This window comes from Choloepus didactylus, chromosome 18 (assembly GCF_015220235.1).
Source record: "Choloepus didactylus isolate mChoDid1 chromosome 18, mChoDid1.pri, whole genome shotgun sequence".
NCBI classification, from domain to species: domain Eukaryota; kingdom Metazoa; phylum Chordata; class Mammalia; order Pilosa; family Megalonychidae; genus Choloepus; species Choloepus didactylus.
Window position 1 is genome coordinate 44,895,987 of NC_051324.1, and position 20,813 is coordinate 44,916,799.

Here is a 20,813-nt window from a genome sequence, read left to right on the forward strand (position 1 = left end):
TATCTATATTGGATGCTTTTCATACTTTAATGTTTTTCCCCTTAGTTTATAGAGCAGCAAAGAGTCTGCTAATTGTTAATTTAAAAATATTTGGTAGCCCAGTTAGATCTTTTTATCAACTGTGCCCTGACAATCCAAAACAAAGAGGGTTTTGAGGTAGAACAAAAGCATGTTTAAAATATATTAATGAACTTATTTTATAAAATTTTTTGTACATCTTTGTGAGTGTATGTGTATGGTTTTATAGCAAACCACCCCTTTCTTTCCCCTTCCTCCCCCCAAAAAACTATCATAAAATTCAAACATAACTCTAAGGGAGAGTCTTAATTATAGTCTGGGTATTAACCACTATAATTCAGTACCATATATTACTCCCATATCTGCGCTGTGAGCCTCCTAGTATGTTAATGTTATTTCCAAGATAAAATTGTTGAAATAGATAATGTGAGCACTTAACTTTGGCTTTTCTGGTATTAATTTTAGTGTTAGATATTTTAAACTATAAATTAAAATGTAGAAACGTTCAGTTCCTGAAAAATTTGACTAAACATACTTAGATTTTTTTCCTTTTGCTCTACCTTTCCCAGTAGTGACTTAGAGGCTTATAAAGATCAAATATCAGTATTGCCAAATGAACAAGACCTAGTGAGAGAGGAAGCCCAGAAAATGAGCAGCCTTTTACCAACAATGTGGCTTGGAGCTCAGAATGGCTGGTGAGCACCAATACTGAGTTTCTTTAATCTTTTATCCTTGCTTTTGAAATCAGAAGGTAAATAAGTAGAATGTGGGACATACAAATACAAACAAATAATCCATATTAATGCAAAGAAATTTTCTGTACACAAACATTTTGAGATTATATTGCATCTGCCTCATAAACTGGACTTGGATTGGTTCTGAATGATAAACCATATGTTTCTTTGCCTTAGAATGTTCCCTTTATATAATATTCTTGGGAGAAAAGGTAAATAAAACTTAAAACTCTGAGTGATTTCAATATAGAAAATTCTGTACAGCACAAAGAAAAAGAAAGAGAATTATTGATGTAAATTACATTTATATAGGCTAGAGTATAGGTAGGAAACACCAGGAATTAAACTAATATATTTGGCTGCAGGAAACCTCATCCCAAAGAAAATTTGTAGTAGAGTTACTAGGAAAACTAGAACAAATCACCACCTGAAAGTTCAGGAGGTGATGACTAGCATTACATTGGCTTGTTCACTTTCTAGTAGTATGGGAAGTCTTACAACATTGTGCTTTTCTACAAATTAAGTAAAGTCTCTAGTGCTTCTTTTCCATAGAGGTCTACTGCTATAAAATGAGGAGATGGCAAACATTTTCTTTGTATGGCCAGATAATAAATATGTTCCACTTTGCAGGCCATATGATCTCTGTTGTAGTTATTCTGCCATTGTAGTGTAAAAGCAACCACTGGTAATACGTAAATGAATTAGTATGGCTATGTTCCAAAAAAACTTGCTTATGGACAGTGACATTTGGATTTCATATAAATTTCACATGTCACAAGATTCTCTTTTGATTTTTTTTTCCCCCAACCATTTAAAAATATGAAAACCATTTTTAGCTTCCATAAACAGGCTGGATTCAGCCTATAGGCCATAAGTAACCACTCCCTAACCAGGAGTTTTGATGATGTCAGCAAAAACAATAGTCAACAAGAGAGTTTTAGCCAAGTACCCTGAAATGTGGGCTACCTTGGAACTGACTGATCATATGTTACTCTTCTTTCTTCCTGCATGAACTCTGTGGTCATTAATCGATATAAGCAATGACTTGACATTCTCTGTGCCTTACCAATCTTGACTTTGTTCTTGCAGTTTGTATGTCCATTCATCTGTAGCCCAGTGGAGGAAATGTCTCCATTCCATTAAACTTAAGGATTCAATTCTCAGTATTGTGTAAGTGTTACTTTAGAAATTCTTCCTTTGAAAAATATGTATTTTGTTGTAAATTAGATTTTAAGGCTGTTAAAGTAAATATGTACTTCACTACTAGATCAGTATTGGCTTTTTAATTTTTATGCTTTTTGTAGACCTAGAGAAGTTGAGTGAGAATAAAACTCTATAAAAAGGAAGTAAAATAGAAAACTTTAATTAGGAGAGAAAATTTGCCAGACTAATTCCTCACCTAGTGTGAATTCTTTAGTAATTTAGGGAGAGAACCAATACCTATTAATTTATATTTCTTTTTAAATATTCTTTATACTCTGTGAATATGCTAATTTACTAATCCTTTTCTATATGTTACTATCAAAAATCAGATAGTTTTTCTCTTAAGTCCACAGAGCTGACTATATTAGTTCTACTCAAGGCATGTGTTTCTCTGGTGTGTTTCTCTTTATATCAAAAGTCTGTGATGAGAGGAGAAGCTTAGGCCAGAAAGTAAAACTTGCTATTTATTTAGTTCAGCTGATAGTTTTTTCATAGCAATACCGTCTCAGTGAAAGAAGCAGCATGTTCATTTACATTCTAGTGAAACACTTCATTTCGTCGTGGACTGGCACTTTGAGAGGCTGTAGACCAGTTTAGTAGTATATGGTCCTGTCTGTATTCCTGAATGGAGAGTAATGAAATCCCTTTTCCTCTTTGCAGACACGTGAAAGGAATTGTGTTAGTGGCCCTGGCTGATGGTACCCTTGCAATCTTTCACCGAGGAATTGGTGAGTGGCCATGAATATGTAACATGCCCTGATTGATTGCTGTTTGTAAGAGCATTTTCAAGCAGAATGACTTCTTATGTTTTACAGAAATAATGGGAGAAAGAATGAAAGTTTAAACTGAATACTAACAATGTGTGACATCGGTAAATATATGAGTGCCTGTCTGGAGGCATACATTAACAGTCTACCTCAGTGCAAACAGATTTACCATAATGTTTAGCATTTCATGATACTCTTACATAATGTGATAGGGAACATTTTTTTAAATTCATTAATTCATTCAATTAGAAATTTGGTGAGGATATTTTTCTTTTGTTTTCTGTTTTGAAAACAACATGTATCCTCTCCCATTTGGAAAATTTGCTTAAAGAAATTTAAATTGGATATGGTTTAATTATTTTCATGTCACCTTATTTATATTTTTCCTCTTTAAAACCAGTGTGTCTGCCATCTACAGACAAACAGGTGGTATTGTCAGAAAACCTGTCTTGAATAAATTAAATTAAGAGAATTGAGCATGAATCACTTTGTAGCTCCTTGGTACCTATGTGCCAAGCAAAAATAATATTTCATTTGTATAATAACTAGATTGGTATATCAGGGAAATATGAAAATATAGATACACTGGATTTGGATTTTATCAAGGCTTTTCACAAAGTCCTTTTAGGCTTGCTTCAATGTGAGGTAGATGATACCTAAGTATTTTTGTAATTGGTTGGTACCTAGAGGTTGTTGGTTAATGACTCCATGTCATCAGGGAGGAAGAGGACTCTGTTTTACCATGTGCAGACCTTTGACTTTGTGGCAGACTTTGTTAGTGTTTAGTCCTCAGTATGAGCTAGTTAACATCTTAAGCCTCATAGAAATAGTGTCCAGAACAAGGCTGGTGATAATCTTGTTTTACTCTGCAAGATCGACAACATGTTAAATGAACATTAACAAAGTAGAGTTAGGATGAAGGGTCTGTAAATCATGAAATGCACAAAATATATACCAAGGATGCATGGTTTGAATAGGGAAGACTTAGGGCTGTAACAAAGAAGTGGGATTGGATTTATTCTTGGCATTTCCAGTGGGCAAAACTACAGATCAATAAGTGATTACAAAAAGGGAGGAAGATACGTTTCAGTTTGCTAAAGCTGCCAGAATGCAATATACCAGAAATGGGTTGGCTTTTACAAATTTACAGTTCTAAGGCCATGAAAATATTCCAAATCATGCATCAACAGGATGATACCATCTCTGAAGAAAGGCCGATGGCATCTGGGGTTCCTCTGTCACATGGGAAGGCACATGACCAGAGTCTGCTGGACCTCTCCTGGGTTTAGCTTCTGGTTTCCATGGCTTTCTCCTAACTGCCTCTGGCCTTCTGACTTAGCTTCTCTTAGCTTCTCTTCAAAATGTCTGCCTTTTATCCTCTGATAGAGGACTTGAGCAAGGGGATTAAAACCCACCTTGAATGGGCAGGGTCACGTCTCCATGGAAACAACTTAATCAAAAGGTCCCACCTACAATAGGTCTGCCCCCACAAGATTGCATTAAAAGAACGTAGGCTTTTCAGGGGTACGTCGTAGATTCAGACCAGCATAGGGTGTTAGCTAGAAGGTTCGGGGAATATTTCCCAGACAGTTAAAGCTCTCTGAAAATGGAATAGCTGCTTTGTGAAGCAGTACATTTCTTTCACTGAAATTGTTCAGACAAAGCTAACAAAGCAAAATAAGCTTCAGGTAGTTGGTTCTCAGTCTGGTTTCTTTCATCACTAAAAATATGGTACACAGTTCCTAAATTGTTAGCAGTGAGTTGCCCTTGAATTCTACCCAAAAAATTACAATAGAATCCAAGTGAGTAAGAGTGTATTATCCCATAAATAACCTTAAATCCATTCTAATTATAAAAATATTATTATAAGCAGATAACATATAACTCATTTATCACATCACTGCTGTTGAGAGTATGCTTTAAAGGAGGTCCAGCTGAGTGGCAGCTTGGATCAGATGACCTTAGAGGTCTCTTCCAACTTTGCAGTTTATGGAATTAGAGAATCTAGTCTCTGCAAATCAAAGATATACTTAATACATGGTATTTTTGAGTACTTTATCAATAAATTTAATTATACACTTAAATAGAATGGTTCTTGTGAGTAAAAGGGGGTATGCACTAACTAATCTATTTCTTATTTTAAAGATGGGCAGTGGGATTTGTCAAACTATCACCTCTTAGACCTTGGGCGGCCTCACCATTCCATCCGATGTATGACTGTGGTACATGACAAAGTTTGGTGTGGCTACAGGAACAAAATCTATGTAGTTCAGCCAAAGGCCATGAAAATAGAGGCAAGTTAACTTGTGTTTTCTTTATTTATTGAATTTGTATTATCCGAAGACTATTAAGACTATAATTATTCAGTTTCTTTGGAAACCATTTTCTGAATATGTATATATATTCAGTGATGTATTTCAGTAATGTCTTAGCTTTCTGTGTAACATCACCTCTCTTGCCACTTTTTTTCTTGATGTTGGGACGTGGTGTTTTTTTTAAAAGGAAGGGGTATGCACATGTGAATGTTTAAATGTGTGTCTGTGTATGTTTACATAGATATGTACATATATTATTTGAATATATGGTTCTTGATTTGTTTAATTATTTATGGATTGGTTAGAAGGAAGATTCCTAAGTCTTCCATCACTTTTTATCCTGGCAAATCCTTGTATATATCACAGACTGAGAAAAACATTGCAGTGGGAATTTGTTGTATAAACAAAAACCCCTAAGCATTGTTTTCTTAAAGAAATTTTTTTGCTGCAATACATCTATTCATTCTAATAGTTACAAAACAAGAAAACATTACAACAGGAAATTTTTAAGGTGAAAGTTCTCCTTTTCCTTCTGCTGCAAATCCAATTCCTTCTAGAGGTCTCATAGCCCTTTGGTGTGTATTGTTCAGATCTATTTCTTACATGCATATAATGTAGTGGCTTTTCATTTAATTTTAAATAGAATTTCATTTCACATATTGTTCTGTAACAACACAAAATCCTGAGCTCAAACTCAATCTTTCTGACTATGGAAAGCTGTTGCATAGTATTGGCTTTCGTAAGTTGATACCCTGTACAATGCTGAAGTCTAAGATCCTCTGGTTCTTTGTTCTTCATTTGTTTTGCAATCTAGGATGCAAACATTTGTGTGTATACTGTATAAGAGTAATCATATCTCATAAATAATATGTAAGTATCTCTTTTAATGTACTTTTCATCACTAGTATGTGGCCTGCTAAATTGTTTTGCAGATTAGCACAATTTTTAAACATGAACTCCTACATAAAAAAAGTAACTTTGTGATTGAACAATCTCTCCTAGAAATCATTTGATGCACATCCCAGGAAGGAGAGTCAAGTGCGGCAGCTTGCATGGGTGGGTGATGGTGTGTGGGTCTCCATTCGTTTGGATTCCACACTCCGTCTCTATCATGCACACACTTATCAACATCTACAGGATGTGGACATTGAGCCTTATGTAAGCAAAATGTTAGGTAAGCTTCCATACTGCTTTTTCTTGGACAATCAGAGGGGGTGTTTTATTTTTAAATAGCCTAAAATGCTGGGTAGAATCAATGAATAAGTTGCCTCAGGAAGAGTGAATGCTTGTCACTGAAAGCAGATGATCTGTTTACCCTGTGGTTCTTGACAGAAATTTGGAATCATTTTGGACTCTTTTTCTCTTACTCTCCACATCCAATCCATCTCCAGGAACTGTCAGGTCTGCCTCCAAAAATATCTTAAATCAATTACTTCTTTATCTCTACTACTATCCTGCTAGGCCAGGCCACCATCCTTTTCTCCTTGGATAACTATGAGAGCCTCCTAACTGGTTTCCCCATCTTACCCCAGTCTGTTCTCTACATAGTACCAATGTGCAAATATCATCATGACACTCTTCCACTATTGCCATAGGTGAGGTTTACATGTTATCACTTGACCAGACAGTGGTCAGGACCATTCTCTCCTCGCTCACTTTGTTCTACCCACATTGACCCACAGTTCACAGTTCTTCCCATCTCAGGGTCCTCACATGTATTGTATCCTCCGCATGGAAATTCCTCATAATCCATTTTTACTTAGCTATCAGGTCATAGTTTACATGCCTCATTCAGGAGAGGCCTTCTCTGATCTCCCAGTTTTCTTCATAGGCTTATGACTGTGATTGAATAGGTATTAATGTGATTCTTGCTTAATGTCTCTGTCCCCCACAGACCATAAACCCCACTAAGGGCAGGAACCATCTGTGTCTTGTTCCTTGCTGTTTCCTTAGCACTCAACTCAGCACTATATGACTATTAGGAATGTCATAAAGAATTCATGCAATGAAGAGTTTGAACTGAACCAGTGGTTTTTAATCTTCTGGGGATCACTGCCCCTCAGAGAACCTAATAATAGCTATATATCTTCTCCCTAGAATCAGGCATGTATACACATACGCACAAAGTAATTTCAGGGGTACACTTTGGCCTTAGATAAAGATCCCTAGATTAAACTGAATCCTTCTAACACTGTGAGCCTATGATTGTGCCTTCAGTTCTTGTAAGTAGAACTTGTGAGTGATTAATGCTGTTTGTCTTATATGTATTATCTGTTTAATCACTTTTCTTTTCAACTCTCAGAAAATAAGATCAATTTTTTAAATTCCCTTGAAATACAAAAGTGCATCTATTCTCCCTAAAATAGATGTGAATGGGATTTTAAATTTCTAGAATTGCTTTAGAACCTAGACATACAAACAAGGAAAGAGTATAAGTTTTGCTAGCAAAGACTGTTTTTTATCTGTGCAAAGAAATGTAATATAAACCAGAACTCTTTATTTATTTCCCAATCTAGCAAAGTCTGTTTTTTGTGTGTGTGTGGTGGTGGTGGGGTTGGGGAGGAGGTTGTTTTTTGTTTTGTTTCACAGCTTCCTAGTTAAATCCTGTGTAATATTTACTGATCAGCAATACCCATCTCCTGACTAATAATGTAATACCAGCCACTTTTCGAATTTTCTCTTTCCTTTAACTTCAAATAGTCAGACAGGTAATAAAGCCAAATGAGAGCTTACTTTGATGTGTACCTTCAGGAAACATCCAACTAGCTCTGGTCATATTTCCTCTCTGTAGTATAATGGCTACCCTGACAGTGACTTGGAATCTAAAACATCATCTGCTCTATTAATTTCTCAATAAAATGTTTTTTCTCCCACCCTCTGTATAGGTACTGGAAAACTGGGCTTCTCTTTTGTGAGGATCACAGCTCTTATGGTGTCTTGCAATCGTTTGTGGGTGGGGACAGGAAATGGTGTCATTATCTCCATCCCTTTGACAGAAAGTAAGTATGTTTTCAGATAACTGGGATAGTGCAAATAGGAGAGTTATAGGGAATAGTCCTGTCCGGAATTCAGGTAGAAGGAGTAGTTTAGGTTTTGGCAAATCTGAGGTGACTCTGAAGATCAAGCTAATGGCAAAAATATAGCTAGTGTTCCCTCACTCTTCCTATGAAACTTAGAAACTTTAGGAGAAAAGCATTTTCCATTTGTCAGGACCAATATTCGTAATTAAGAGTTTTTCATTGTGAGAGAGGCCCTTTTTCTCAGTTTGGGAATCATGGTCCTATTTCATCCATCCTTGAAATAAAAAAGGCCAAAGTCCATTTTTCTTTAAATTTTATTACATCAGTGTCTGGAGATACTACCTGACATTTATCCTAGTTTTTCATATCTCCCTGGTAGACTGTTTAGGACATTCTATTTGGCTTATTTGAGGTTTAAAAAAAAAATTAAGGGAGAAGTTTCTTGAGGTCAGCAAGCCCTTCCTTATACAAAAGACAAGCCCTCTATGCTCTATTTGAAAAGAATGTGATTTATTATTTTTGTGAACAAATGTGCTTTGTATGTTTATCACTTTATGTTCCATTACATTGATCATCCATTAAATAAGTGTTTTTGTTTTGCAAAATTCATGGGCAGGGAATGGTTTGAAAATAAGTGCTATAGGTCCATAAAATAAGTTAACAAACACACACCTCAAAATCACCGTACTTATTTTCAGGGGAAAGGGAGAGAGAAAGACTGGAAGGTATATCAGAAGGGAGCCTTTAAAGAACCCAAGTTCTTAATACCAACTGTCTTTTCTGCAATTACTTGTAAATCTATATGTTTAAACCAGTCCTTATATCCTAAGAGATTCTGGGATCCCTGGAGCTGGTGGCAATTCTTTATAGAAACTTCCATTTTAGCACAGTTAAATGAAAAGGTTTTCTTAAAGGAAAAAAAAAGAGAGAGAGAAATAAAAGGTAAATATTAGCATTTAGGAATGCCCCACATTAAATCCTTAGTGGTTTGATTCAGATTCACTAAAATAGCTTTATAATTAAGAAAACCAAAATCATTGTAAATGATGAATTTAATTGTCCCTTTTGAGCAGAGAGACTCTATAGAGGCTTTGGTAAGCACTTTTTGTGTTACTTGGTTTTATGCCAAGTTGGATTTTGTTACTTTAGTTATGACCTTTGAGCTCCAAGTTGCCAGATAGAAGACGCTGAGAGTGGTGGCTCATAGTAATTCTTCTCCTCCCTGTCATGCACCTCTCCATGTCCCCTTTCCTCCTTTCTCACTTTAGCCGTAATCCTCCACCAGGGACGTTTACTGGGGCTGAGGGGTAAGTGCAGATCCTGAACCAAACTCTTCTTCCAGGCTTCTAATAGCCACTGTGAGGCTGTTCCCACTTCTCTAGAATACTCTCTTGAATGTTCCTAAATGTCATCCCCTTGCAGTCACTGCATTGCAGCAGGTTTTTTGTTTTTTGTTTTTTAATGTTTGTTACATGGCCACCAAACTGCTCAGCAGCTTAGTCTATTTATCATCTTTTGTTGCAGCTGAACTTTCCTTCAGACTTTCTTTCCAATAAAAACATGAAACATTTCTTAAAACTGTCATTAATCTACATTGTTTACTCTTGTTCTAATCATGTTTCTTTCATTCACTTAATAGCCCATGGAATGGGGATGTTTTGTGAGTCTGGTCCTTCTAAAATAACCAACAAGCCATCAGTCTAATTAAATAAAAACTACTCTATTGTAGTGGCTGGATTCTTTTAAGCACAGCTTTTTTCCACCCCACTTGAGGAAAATATTCTTACCAGAGGGAGAATAAAGTAGGAGATAAACCATTTTTAAAAAGAGTTTATTTAAAAAATATACCATCTACTTTAGACTCTGATTGCTTAAATTTTCTAAAATAGAAATTAAAAAGAAAACAAAAGAGACATACCTAAGATTCAAGTCTGCCTCTTTTGTTAACTAAAATGATTTTTAAAAATTTAATAGATGTACTTAGTTATTGCCAGACTGGCAAAATCCCCTACTCCATATATTGAGATACTTAAAAATAACTAGCATGCTATATCTCTTTTTTTTCCAGCTTGTCTTGAATTGGCATTTCTGTTTGTTTTATTTATCTCAACTGGCTGTAGCTTTTAGATTATATCATAGGATTAACCAGTAACCTCTTGCATCATTCCTGTTTCTAGGGGAAAATATCTTGAATTTGGTTTTTCTGTTGCAGCAAATAAAACCTCAGGAGCACCAGGAAATCGTCCTGGAAGTGTAATCCGCGTATATGGTGATGAAAACAGTGATAAAGTGACTCCAGGGACATTTATACCCTATTGTTCAATGGCACATGCACAGCTCTGCTTCCATGGGCACAGGGATGCTGTGAAGTTCTTTGTGGCAGTCCCAGGTAAGTTAGATTGTTCTGTTGAGAAGTTCCATGTATTTGCCATTCTTCCATTCTCCCTTGGTTCCTCTATAGTTTACCTAGTCTATGCTAAGTAATAGATTAGAAAGATTTCTAATATGATATATGAAGGTAGTTCTATACTGGAGGTATGAATAAAGTGCCATAAGAATATTGGAATGCAGTTATTTTGGAATCTTCCCCCCACTCTCCCTACCACAGAATAAATGACTTGATATTTATTTAAAAGGCTTGCTTACCTTTGAAAAGCAATGGTATCATCTTGTCACAGCAGAATACTTAAATTGGTCTTGGCCTAATAAAGGAAATTGGTAGAAGTCCATATCATCAAGGCCACTTGCAGGAAGAGATGGAGAATGCATTCTGGTACCTTTAGCAGTATTGTGGTGAAGAACAGTAGGCAAGGAGCCTGGGGTCTGGGCCCTCTGCCTCTGCTACTCACTGTCTTGTTTTCTTGAGCCAGTCCCTTAACCTCCTGAGACTCTTTTCCTCCCTTCCTGGGTGGACCTATTAATACCTGCTCTCCCTACTTCATTTGTTGTAAAAAATCAATGAAAGTGCTTTGGGAACTGTAAGGAACCATCCAAATGAAAGGTGATAGTGGTGGTGTCCACTGAGAATACTAAAAGGATGTTACTGACCATTTGTAAGCAGGGTCCATGTTTTGAATTCTCTTTCTTGTGAAAGGCAAGCTTAGGAGTTAGACAAATTTCAAATCTGGCTTTACCATACCAACTAGCTGTAGTATGACTTTGAATATGATAATGTCTCAATTTCCCAAAGGTGTTCCAAAGCTTAAAAGATTAACTGTACAAAGCGGAGGAGCGGGCACAAAGAATTCTAACCAGTTATTCAGTATTTGTAACACGGGAATGAACTTCTTGTACATCTTTTATATCTATATAGTTATTACCTTAGGATAAATGCGTGGAGGTGGTATTATTGGTAACAGTATTTTCTTTGTTTTCCTTTTTAAATAAATAAAACATTACAGAGTTCCCTTCATATCCCTCTCTAATCCTAGTCCCTTCCCTTTTCCCTCTCCACCAGCAACTACCATCCTGGAGTTGACATGAATTTTTACTACATTTGAATATAATGCTGTACAATACAAAGTATTTTTTGTTTTTGAAACTTAAGTGTTATGTTGCATATGTATTCTTCTGCAGCTTCCTATTTTTTTGAGATTTACTAATGTTTGAACATAGAAGTATACTTCACTCATTTAACCATGGTATTCTAATGTTCAAATAAATGTGCTACATTTTATTCATTCCCCTATTATAGGTTTTTTCCATCTTTCTTTTCACTATTAAAAACAGTAGTGCAGTGGGCTTTCTTGCATATGTTGCAAGACTTTTCTGTTGGGTATAAATCTAGACATGGAACTGGCAGCAGCAGTTTTCTGTTGTGAGGCCAGTTGGCCATATTGATTAAACCATTCAGGTTGGCTTCATTATGATACCATTATGTTCTCTCTTCTGTGACAGCACTAATTAATCTAATAGAAGTTACCTGTAGCAGGCTCCATTTCTTCCAATGTATTGAGTCATGCACAGATGAAGCACTGTGGTGATATATCAAACTGTCCTTTTCACTTTGAGCATAAATTAATTTTTTAAAATGCATCACATCATATGAATGTATCCTGCTATCTCCTGGAGGCATTGGCTATGTAGTTTGACGAAACGACGGCAGATTCTGGCAAGAAATAAATATACACTTCACAGTCAAAGCTTTGTAATAGGAATGCTTTAGAGATGATAGTGTGAATCATTTTTAAAGGTTTCTGTCTTTCTACTATTTAAACTTGGGAGCAAATGGTACATTTGTCAGTAATTTTATTTGCATAATCTAAATTGAAAAAAAAGATGTGCTTTTCTTAAATGCAAGAGGAAAACCATGGATTTAAAATCAATTTGAATGTTAAGTATGAATATCCAAAGCTATAAGGTTTAAGTAAAAGATTTCGCTTAGTCTCCTACACAAATATGCACTTATCCTTTGCGGGAAGAGACCTTTCCACTATCCTTCAGATCAAATGATGTAGAATATAATAGTGTGAAGTAGGCTGCTAAGACCAGCCTTGCCGTACACATACCTCACACTGGATTTGGAACCTGTTCCTGCTTTGGTAAAAAAAATTGCTTTACCTAGATTTTCAAATTGGCCTCTTAGGACCTTCGTATACATGTTTTCTGATCATGCAGAGGCTTCTAGCATCCCCAGTACTTCAGTTGTGCCTTAGAATATACTTCCCTCTTTTGTTCAACTCTCTCAAAATATTCTGAAATAAAAAGACAGTCTCCCCCACCTCCATCTGTGATCTGTAATAATTCGTTTTTGTTTCTATATGAAATAGGTCAGGTCATCAGTCCACAAAGTGGCAGTAGTGGCACAGATCTAACAGGTGACAAAGCAGGGCCATCTACACAGGAACCTGGTAGCCAGACGCCCTTGAAGTCTATGCTTGTCATCAGTGGAGGAGAGGGCTACATTGACTTCCGGATGGGTAAGCTCAGTTTCCACTGTCTTCTGGCACTTGAATTTTCACTCATAATAAACAAGAAACTACTCTGATGAGTGATTTCTAAGAAGATTTTCTTGGGAAAAGACTTGCATTTCTTTTTTATCCCCAAGTATGTTAGTTTGAAGGAGCATTAGAGGATAGCAGCATGTAGCCATGTGTTGAGCTGTATGTGAAGGAAATAAAGTTTGGAGGCAGAAAGGCTGGAGCAAATCATTCAACCTTCCAGAGCTGAAAAATGAAGAAAATAAACATACTTCACAAAGTGTTTGCTTGTATCAAAATTGATTTCATTTGTTCATTTTCTCACCTTAAAAACATTGATTGAGCTTCTACTATGTGCCTGGTATCCTTAAGACTGAATTATAGAGACAAGTCAAAGCCTCCCTCCAGTAGTTTGTAGAACAGTGCAGAAATAAAGATATGTTAATAGATTAGAGGTCTATGGATGCTCTGGTGGGGGGGGGGGGGAGTCAGTTCTTCCCAGAAGAGAGAGAGAGAGAAGGAAGTCAAGAAATGATGCTTGGGGTGACTGAACAGTGTTAGTCTAGAGAATTGGGTGGGGAGGGCTGGGAAACTCTTATATCAAGAAAAAGTATTTTCAAATAACTGGAGCCTGGGTAGAGAAATTACAAATTTGACTAGAGTTAACTTTAGAAAGGGAGAAAGGGGCTAGGTTATGGAAGTTTTTCATATACCAAATTAAGGAGTTTGTACCTTATCCTCCAAGCAAATGAGAACTATTGAAGAACTTTAACTAAAGGAACAATGTGGTTAGATTTATGTGGAAGATGGATTGGAAGTACAATACTAGAGATGATTTAGGAGAAAATGAGTACCTGAGTAAGACAGTAACTGTGGGAAAAGGTAAGAAATGAATTGGTAACAAACAGGATGTAGGGAAATGGGAGTGATCTAGGATGATTCCCAAGTTCTGGATGACCATTCTTCCAGAGATAAGGACTACAAGAACAGAACAAGTAGATCTGGAGGGAAGGAAAGAGGAGTTCTCCATTGTACATGTTGACTTTGAAGAGTATGGGAGTAATCTAGGTGAAAGATATCCACTGGGCTTTGAGGTGTAAGGGTTTTATATCTCAGGAGGAAGGGATTTGGGAGCAGTTGGCATGTAGTAGTAGTAAAAGCCACGAGCATTTGAGTTCACTCAAGGAGAGTATGTAGTGGCTAAAGGAAGAGGTTTCGGGGTAGAACCATGAATTAGTACTCCATTTATAAGGTCATCATAGCTTATGAACGTATATAAGAAGGAATGGTCAGAGAGGTAGGAAGAAAACAGAGAGAGTTGACGTTTGTGAAGATGTAGTGCTTTGCAAACTGTAAAGCACTATGCAATGTAAATTTATTTGCTAAAGGAATCCCTTGAACTATCCTCAAATCTCAGCAGTGATTCGAAAAGTTCCTAAACAGACAGCACTAACTGGTTTTAGAGAATAAATAATTTAGACTGGTGACAAATACTTGATTTAGGTATGAATTCTGTAAGAATAGAGTATAAAATTTAGGGTCACATAAATGACAATGTGCCACATGAGTATCTGCTACTAAGGTTTATTGGCACATTTTTAATGGGGGAGAAGGGTATTAATGTTAAGGTTTGAAATTTATTCTGGTAAAGTTAGGAAGGGAGTCATTTCAAAGTGTTTTAAATAATTGACTATGGGTGCATAATTTCTTTATAGGAAGGAATTCTAAGGATTCCACTTGGCGGGGATAACTCTTGGAGCTTTGTCTTAGAGTTTAGTATGGCAGCTGGAACCATAATAAAGAGTAATAAAATCTATATGGTTTTCCATTTCCACTAAAAATTCCTTCCATTGTGGATCCTAAAAACAGCATAAAAATTGCTTAACCAGGTTTGGCTGTATCTGTAACGCAGCCTGAAAAATAGACTCCTCTTTAAGCATAGATGAATTTTAATAATGAATGTTCTTTTTTTTTTTTTTCCAATAGAATTTGATCTCTTTTTTGTTCCATTTTCTTTTTCATTTTCTGTAATATTTTTAGCATTCAGAAATTGATCACAAGAGTCCCCTATTTTTAATGGTTTAACTTAAATCATAGATGTTGAGACCCTAGGAGACAGGAGAGTTTTTTATTAAAATCAAATCTTCAAAACAACTCAGAAAACAGATGCCAACAATCTTTTGTCTCAGCCAATTAATTTGTTATTATCATTATACTTTAAATTTAAGAGCCGAACTTAACTTTTTTGCATTCTATTACCACCCAATTGCACTTCCTTCGGAAATTAAATTTGTCCTGAAACTTTTAATGCGTGCTCCTCTCCACAGTTTGACATGGCTGTGAAACGACCACTAGGGGGTGGTTAAGGGAGAGTTTGACCTTTAGAGAAAAATGCAAATATTTAGGTTTTTTTCTCTTCTGCTGTTTCTAGTTGACAGTCTTGATATTTTCTTTTGTCTAGTTGAAGTTCAGGCAGGGCACATTACAAAATTCCAGTAGATCAGTGGCATATCTTTGTCCCTTGGTGTACAAGTTTTTTAAGATTCTGCTGAAGAACCCATTCCACTAGATGAATTGTCACTGGGTTGTGCCAGAATAACCCTGCTATGTAACAAAACTAACTGATGCAAGCTTGTAGAGAGGAATATAGTAAAACCTGCAATTCCTTGGAAGCTAGTGACTTTGATCAGGACCTCATTTATCAAATTCACTTGGCTACTTCTCAGAACATCTTGCCTATTACCTCAGCCTCTTCATTTCTTCATCTCCACCACAATGTTAATTCATAACTTATCCTAAGCTTGAAAATCATTGGAAGAAAAACCTACTATATTAGGTGATGATTTTGCAATCTCATAGTGCTCCAGGGAGACAACTTCAATTTCCATATACTTCTCTCAGTTATCTTCAATTGGAGAACTTTGCTTCCATACTGGTAATAGTAGGAGTTGTTTGGGTTTAGTGTGCTCTGTACCTACCTATGCTTGCTCACTTATAGCACTGTCTAGTCTCAATTCTTAGTTTGAAATAAACAAGAGTAAACTCAGTCCACTTTGAATGAGCACCGAATTGGACAACTTTGTCTTCTTAAGCTTCGCATTTTTATTAATGTCAGAATGCAGATATATTGGGATGAGTTTCTAACATAGTATGGTGAAGTCATTTTTACAAATGTCTGAAAAATGAATTTACCTTTTCAGAAGTTAGATAGTGGCTTGGGTGAAGACTCTGACCCATGACATTTCACTTGCTGTGTTTTCTGTAATGGACTTGCTGTGTTTTCTGTAATGGTAGTCAGATAAGTTCTTTGCATCCTATTCATGGACTAACCATTAGCACTGTTGATGATGGCCTGTATTTTCCTTGCTCATCTTAACTTGAATCATCTTGTCATCCATCAGGTGATGAAGGTGGAGAATCAGAACTTCTTGGAGAGGATCTTCCACTTGAACCTTCTGTCGCCAAAGCAGAAAGGAGTCACCTGATAGTGTGGCAAGTGATGTATGGCAGTGATTGAGCCCATAGGAAAGGAGTGGAGATGGGGAAACCATCTCTTCTGCATGGTTTATTTCCCCCCTTTCCCCTTTATTTAATGCTCTTTTTGTCAAGTAAGTTTCACCACATAATGTGTGAGCATTTTTTTCCTATTAACTTTATATTACAAAATCTGTCCTACCATAACAATACAAGAACTAGCTGTTTTACTGCAACAGTGTTATAGGCAATTTCAGTATATTATGAACAAATCAAAGAATGTTTCCTTTCTGCAAACTGGTGAACTATAGAAAGCAACCCAGATGTGGTGTGGTTTACTCTGCCACAGTCTGTCACTCACTTTGTTTGATGGGGTCACTTTTTAGCTGTCACTAATAATGGAATTAATGAAAAACACTCGATAAATTAAACTGTACCATTACATAAAATAGTTTTCCCCAATGTATTATAAAATTGTCATAAAATATTATCAGATGGGTTATCAGGATTTATCTAAATGTCCCAAGAGGGCTAAAAACTAACTGTAAATTACTTTAACTTTCACTTTCAAATCTGAAAAATCTTGTTTATATGATATATAAAACTTTGTTTTCATCAGATTTTGGGGGGTTTTATATTAAAGAAATTAAGACTATGCTATTTAAATAAAAGTTTCCTGTTTCTGACTTACTAGAATTCTGAAGTTTATGAGGTCTGCTTCTCTGAATATTCCAGATTTTGGCAGGGAGACTAGTCTCATTCACTTTCATACTGACGTGTCTGGAAAGTCTATTATTTATAATGTTCAGAAGATACTCTTGAACATTGGGAGGGTTTTTAAAAGGAAACTGTGTTTTGTATTCTGTGTACCAGAGGATGATGGTGGTTGGTTGAGTTTTTCTCCATGTAAAAATTATCTGTTCACTAAGTGTTCCTGGACTCCTCTTACCTATTAATAAGAATAAGTCTGTAGTCAAGTGATGGAATGTGGCCTAACCAAACGAAAGGGATTTGATTAGAAAAGATATTTTCTCTTGTTTTGTACAAAACTACAGAAAAAGTAGCACTTGTTATTTTGTATGTAAACTCATTTAAGCTTTTGCACCCTTTTGAGATTAAAATGCCCTCTTCAGAGGGGAAAATTCTGTAGGGAGAATGACAAAACTAAGATAGCATAAAGTAAAGGTTGACATTACATCTTTTTACTCACAATGTCCATTAAAAAAAAAAAAAAAAAAAGATTAGAGTCTGGTTTTAACTGATTTTCTTGTTTTAATATGTTTTTAAAACCATGATGCTGCAATTTTTCCCTCTCTAGCTTCTTGAAAATGAGTGATTTACTATTTCTCATTCATTACTTTAAGCAAAGCTAAATATAAATTTAAGTGCCATTTTTTAAATGTAAACCTAAAGAATAAAGGCCCACCAATCATCGGAAGGACTCCTTCAAGGAAAGGAAAGCAAACATAGGTCTCAAATTATCTAAGCATTCTTAAATACCAGGGATTTTTTTTTTCTGGACTATCATGAAAAGATATTTGTAAAAATGTGCATCAGTGACTTTTATGCATATACATGATTAGGCTATATTTATAAGATACATGAGATTTAATGAGCCATAGTGGGCCTTTGGATCCGTTTGGCCACATGTGTCTTTAAGTACCTTGTGTACACAATAAAATTGTGGCCACTTTAGATGGCTAGAAATAAAAAAAAATAAAATTAAATTAAAAAAAAAGCTTTTGGTAAAAGCTTTATTAATAGGATAATTTTTGCCTGAGCTACCTAGCCATTTTTCTTTGGGGCACCAAAATTTAGGCCACTTTCTCATAGCTTGTCTGCAATGTTTATATTTTATTTTAAACCAGAGCCATTTTTGGCAGTACGTAAAAAAAGCATCATTGAACATTTATTGGCAATAAATGAGAGAGACACCAAAGTGTTTGGGAATTTTAGTCCCAAGAAGGAAGCATCCCAGAATCAGACCCAGTTGCTAGTGTTTAGCTTTTAACATGTTTATATGACTGAATGTAATTTAGGAAAGCAGGACTTAAAAGTGAAAAATGCAAACATGTTACAGTGGTTGTAATTGCTCTTTTTAAACTTACTGGCTTTAACTTAAGGAATATAGATGTGTAGTTATTTTATCTAAAGACGTCGGATTATCTGTGGCCCTATTAATTAGCTTCGGGGACCAGAGAGCGGATAAAAATGCCTGTACAGTTTTGTTTTAAGAGCCTCTACTTGTGTTTGTAATTTCAGTTAACTATTTTCTATGGATTGCTTCCCTTCCCTTTCCCCAAATAATAGATTTATATTCTTACAATGTTCACCTTTGTCAAGGTGATAGCCTTTGGGAGAAAATGCCAAAATGGTGGTAAGCTTCTTGCAAGCAGCAAAGCAAAGGGGTGTAAAGCTGCCTGCAGCTACTGTGTCAGGGGCAGAGAAGAGGCTTGAGTAACTTGGATTGGTCTCTGTGTAAAAAAGTTTAGTCCAATTGGAATCTCAGGGGATGCCTGAGAATTCTCATTTTGTTACATTTGAGGTATATATAAGGCTGAACTATATGAAATTGCCGATATTTGACCATTGCCAATCTACAAAAATGGCAATATCATATGTATCAACCTAACACTTACTATTAAATGTAGGTTAAAATCCCTGTGAGGCAAAGGGATAATATTCTCTAAGAGCTCAATTTTGAAAGTGTTTTTTCTCTAACTCATGTGGATCTAAATTTTTAAAATAGGAATGGATCTCTTAATCGCTACAGCATGAGAGTGTAAAACATTTTGAGCACAAAATAAGCAGCACATAACTTTTCAGATTAAGTGCATTTGCATAGAAAAGGTTAAAATGCATTCTCTCAGCTGCCGTTTTATTCATTCCTTGTAAAATTCTTCCTACATTTGGGGATAGACCCTTTAACCTGGGCTGCCTTAGTAACAAAACAAAACAAAAAAAAATCGTCTCATAATATTAAAATGTTCTGAAGAATGTGTGTCCTGCAACTGCTGTGGAACTGAATACTTATTTCCTTGTAAGTATTATGACTGTTACCAAAGGACTCAACCAAATTTAGGACTCTAAATTGATCATGTTGAGAAAGGGACTCGTTTGGTTCTAGTGTGTAATATGGGAAGAGAAGAGAAGAGAGTATTAAATGTGGAAATCATAAATGCTTTTCTAACAGGGTTATGCTATACTGTAACACTAAATGTCTTTTTCTTTCCCTTAAAAAATTAAGTATTTTATTATTAATTTTGTCATACATTTCTCAATATTTGAATATATTTTAACCATTTTATGTTTTAAATTTGTTTTTTGTCCTAGACATTTTATCCAAAATTTTACTTGCCTCTATAATCTGAAAAATGGGTACTAGAGTGTCCCACTTGCTGTCTATTAGAGGCCGAGGCTTCATTTCTATGAGCAAAAAGCTCATTTAGCAATGTAGTTATTTCAGTATTTATTTCTATTATGGAATCCCTGGGGTTCGGAATGTAACTTTGTACATGAAATATATATAAATATGTATATGAAACATGTGTGAGGTTGAATGTGTTTTGTTTTGTTTTTGCCTTTTTTACTGGGGCCTGATCTTGCTTTTTATTTGAAAGTCAAATACTCTCCCCCATCAAACACGTCATTTCTAGGGTCAGGACTGTCGCCATTTGGCACTAGCTGAAGATACAGTAGGGAATACTCATGAAAAATATGTTTGCTTGGCTCACATGTTCAGATGAGACAATTGGGCTTTCTGGAAATGTGGGAGCTCTGAGTCACAATCCACACATGATACTAAGGCGTAGCATTTGCCAGATTACTCCATAATAATAGGCAGGTTGTAATATGGCTTTTAATAATATGTTCTGTTTATTTGAGATCTACTTGGAAAAGACCCTGAAGGGAAGGGTGATTACAAAACTAATCATAAAGTAGCATGTTATGAAACCACCATATTCACTGCAGTGGTATGTAGTCTAAGGCAGTGTATACTGTTTACATCTACAAGAAATAAGGGATTCTAATAGGATAGTAAAAGGAGCCCTGGTTGGCATATTAGTGGCACAGCTCACTAGATGAAGGCACAGTCATCTGTCCAGTCTGGTTGGATAATCTAGAATGTAATTAATAGCCTGGCTCATTCCCTATTCTTTACAGGACCCAACTGCCCCTTAGTCCTCTGGGGCCTGCCAAGTCATTGTTTTGGAAACTGTTTCTTTTGAGCCCATTCAGTCATCTTCCTGATCTAATTGTCCCTAGTAAGAGGCAAGAGTAGCAGAGGAGGGCAGCAAACATTGATTTTGGGGAGGGGAACAGGACAGGAGAACTGTCCTCATAACTGGAACTGTAGCATGCA

At 35.9% G+C, this 20,813-nt stretch overlaps 1 protein-coding gene across 10 annotated transcripts in view; it reads left to right on the top strand.

The window, feature by feature from the left end:
* SPAG9 (sperm associated antigen 9) overlaps positions 1-19,998 on the top strand; it is a 157,228-nt gene extending 137,230 nt beyond the window's left edge. For 6 of the 10 annotated variants that reach the window (XM_037810336.1, XM_037810339.1, XM_037810343.1 and 3 more), the window contains 10 exons: positions 588-713; positions 1,842-1,922; positions 2,616-2,683; positions 4,868-5,016; positions 6,040-6,211; positions 7,923-8,036; positions 9,326-9,364; positions 10,270-10,446; positions 12,827-12,976; positions 16,378-19,998. In XM_037810336.1, the coding sequence (XP_037666264.1) occupies positions 588-713; positions 1,842-1,922; positions 2,616-2,683; positions 4,868-5,016; positions 6,040-6,211; positions 7,923-8,036; positions 9,326-9,364; positions 10,270-10,446; positions 12,827-12,976; positions 16,378-16,493 (1,192 nt within the window). In that variant the 3' untranslated portion in view covers positions 16,494-19,998. The remainder of the gene's footprint in view (positions 1-587; positions 714-1,841; positions 1,923-2,615; positions 2,684-4,867; positions 5,017-6,039; positions 6,212-7,922; positions 8,037-9,325; positions 9,365-10,269; positions 10,447-12,826; positions 12,977-16,377) is intronic. The other 4 variants (XM_037810338.1, XM_037810340.1, XM_037810345.1 and 1 more) reach the window with 2 other exon arrangements.
* Positions 19,999-20,813: the final 815 nt, after the last annotated feature.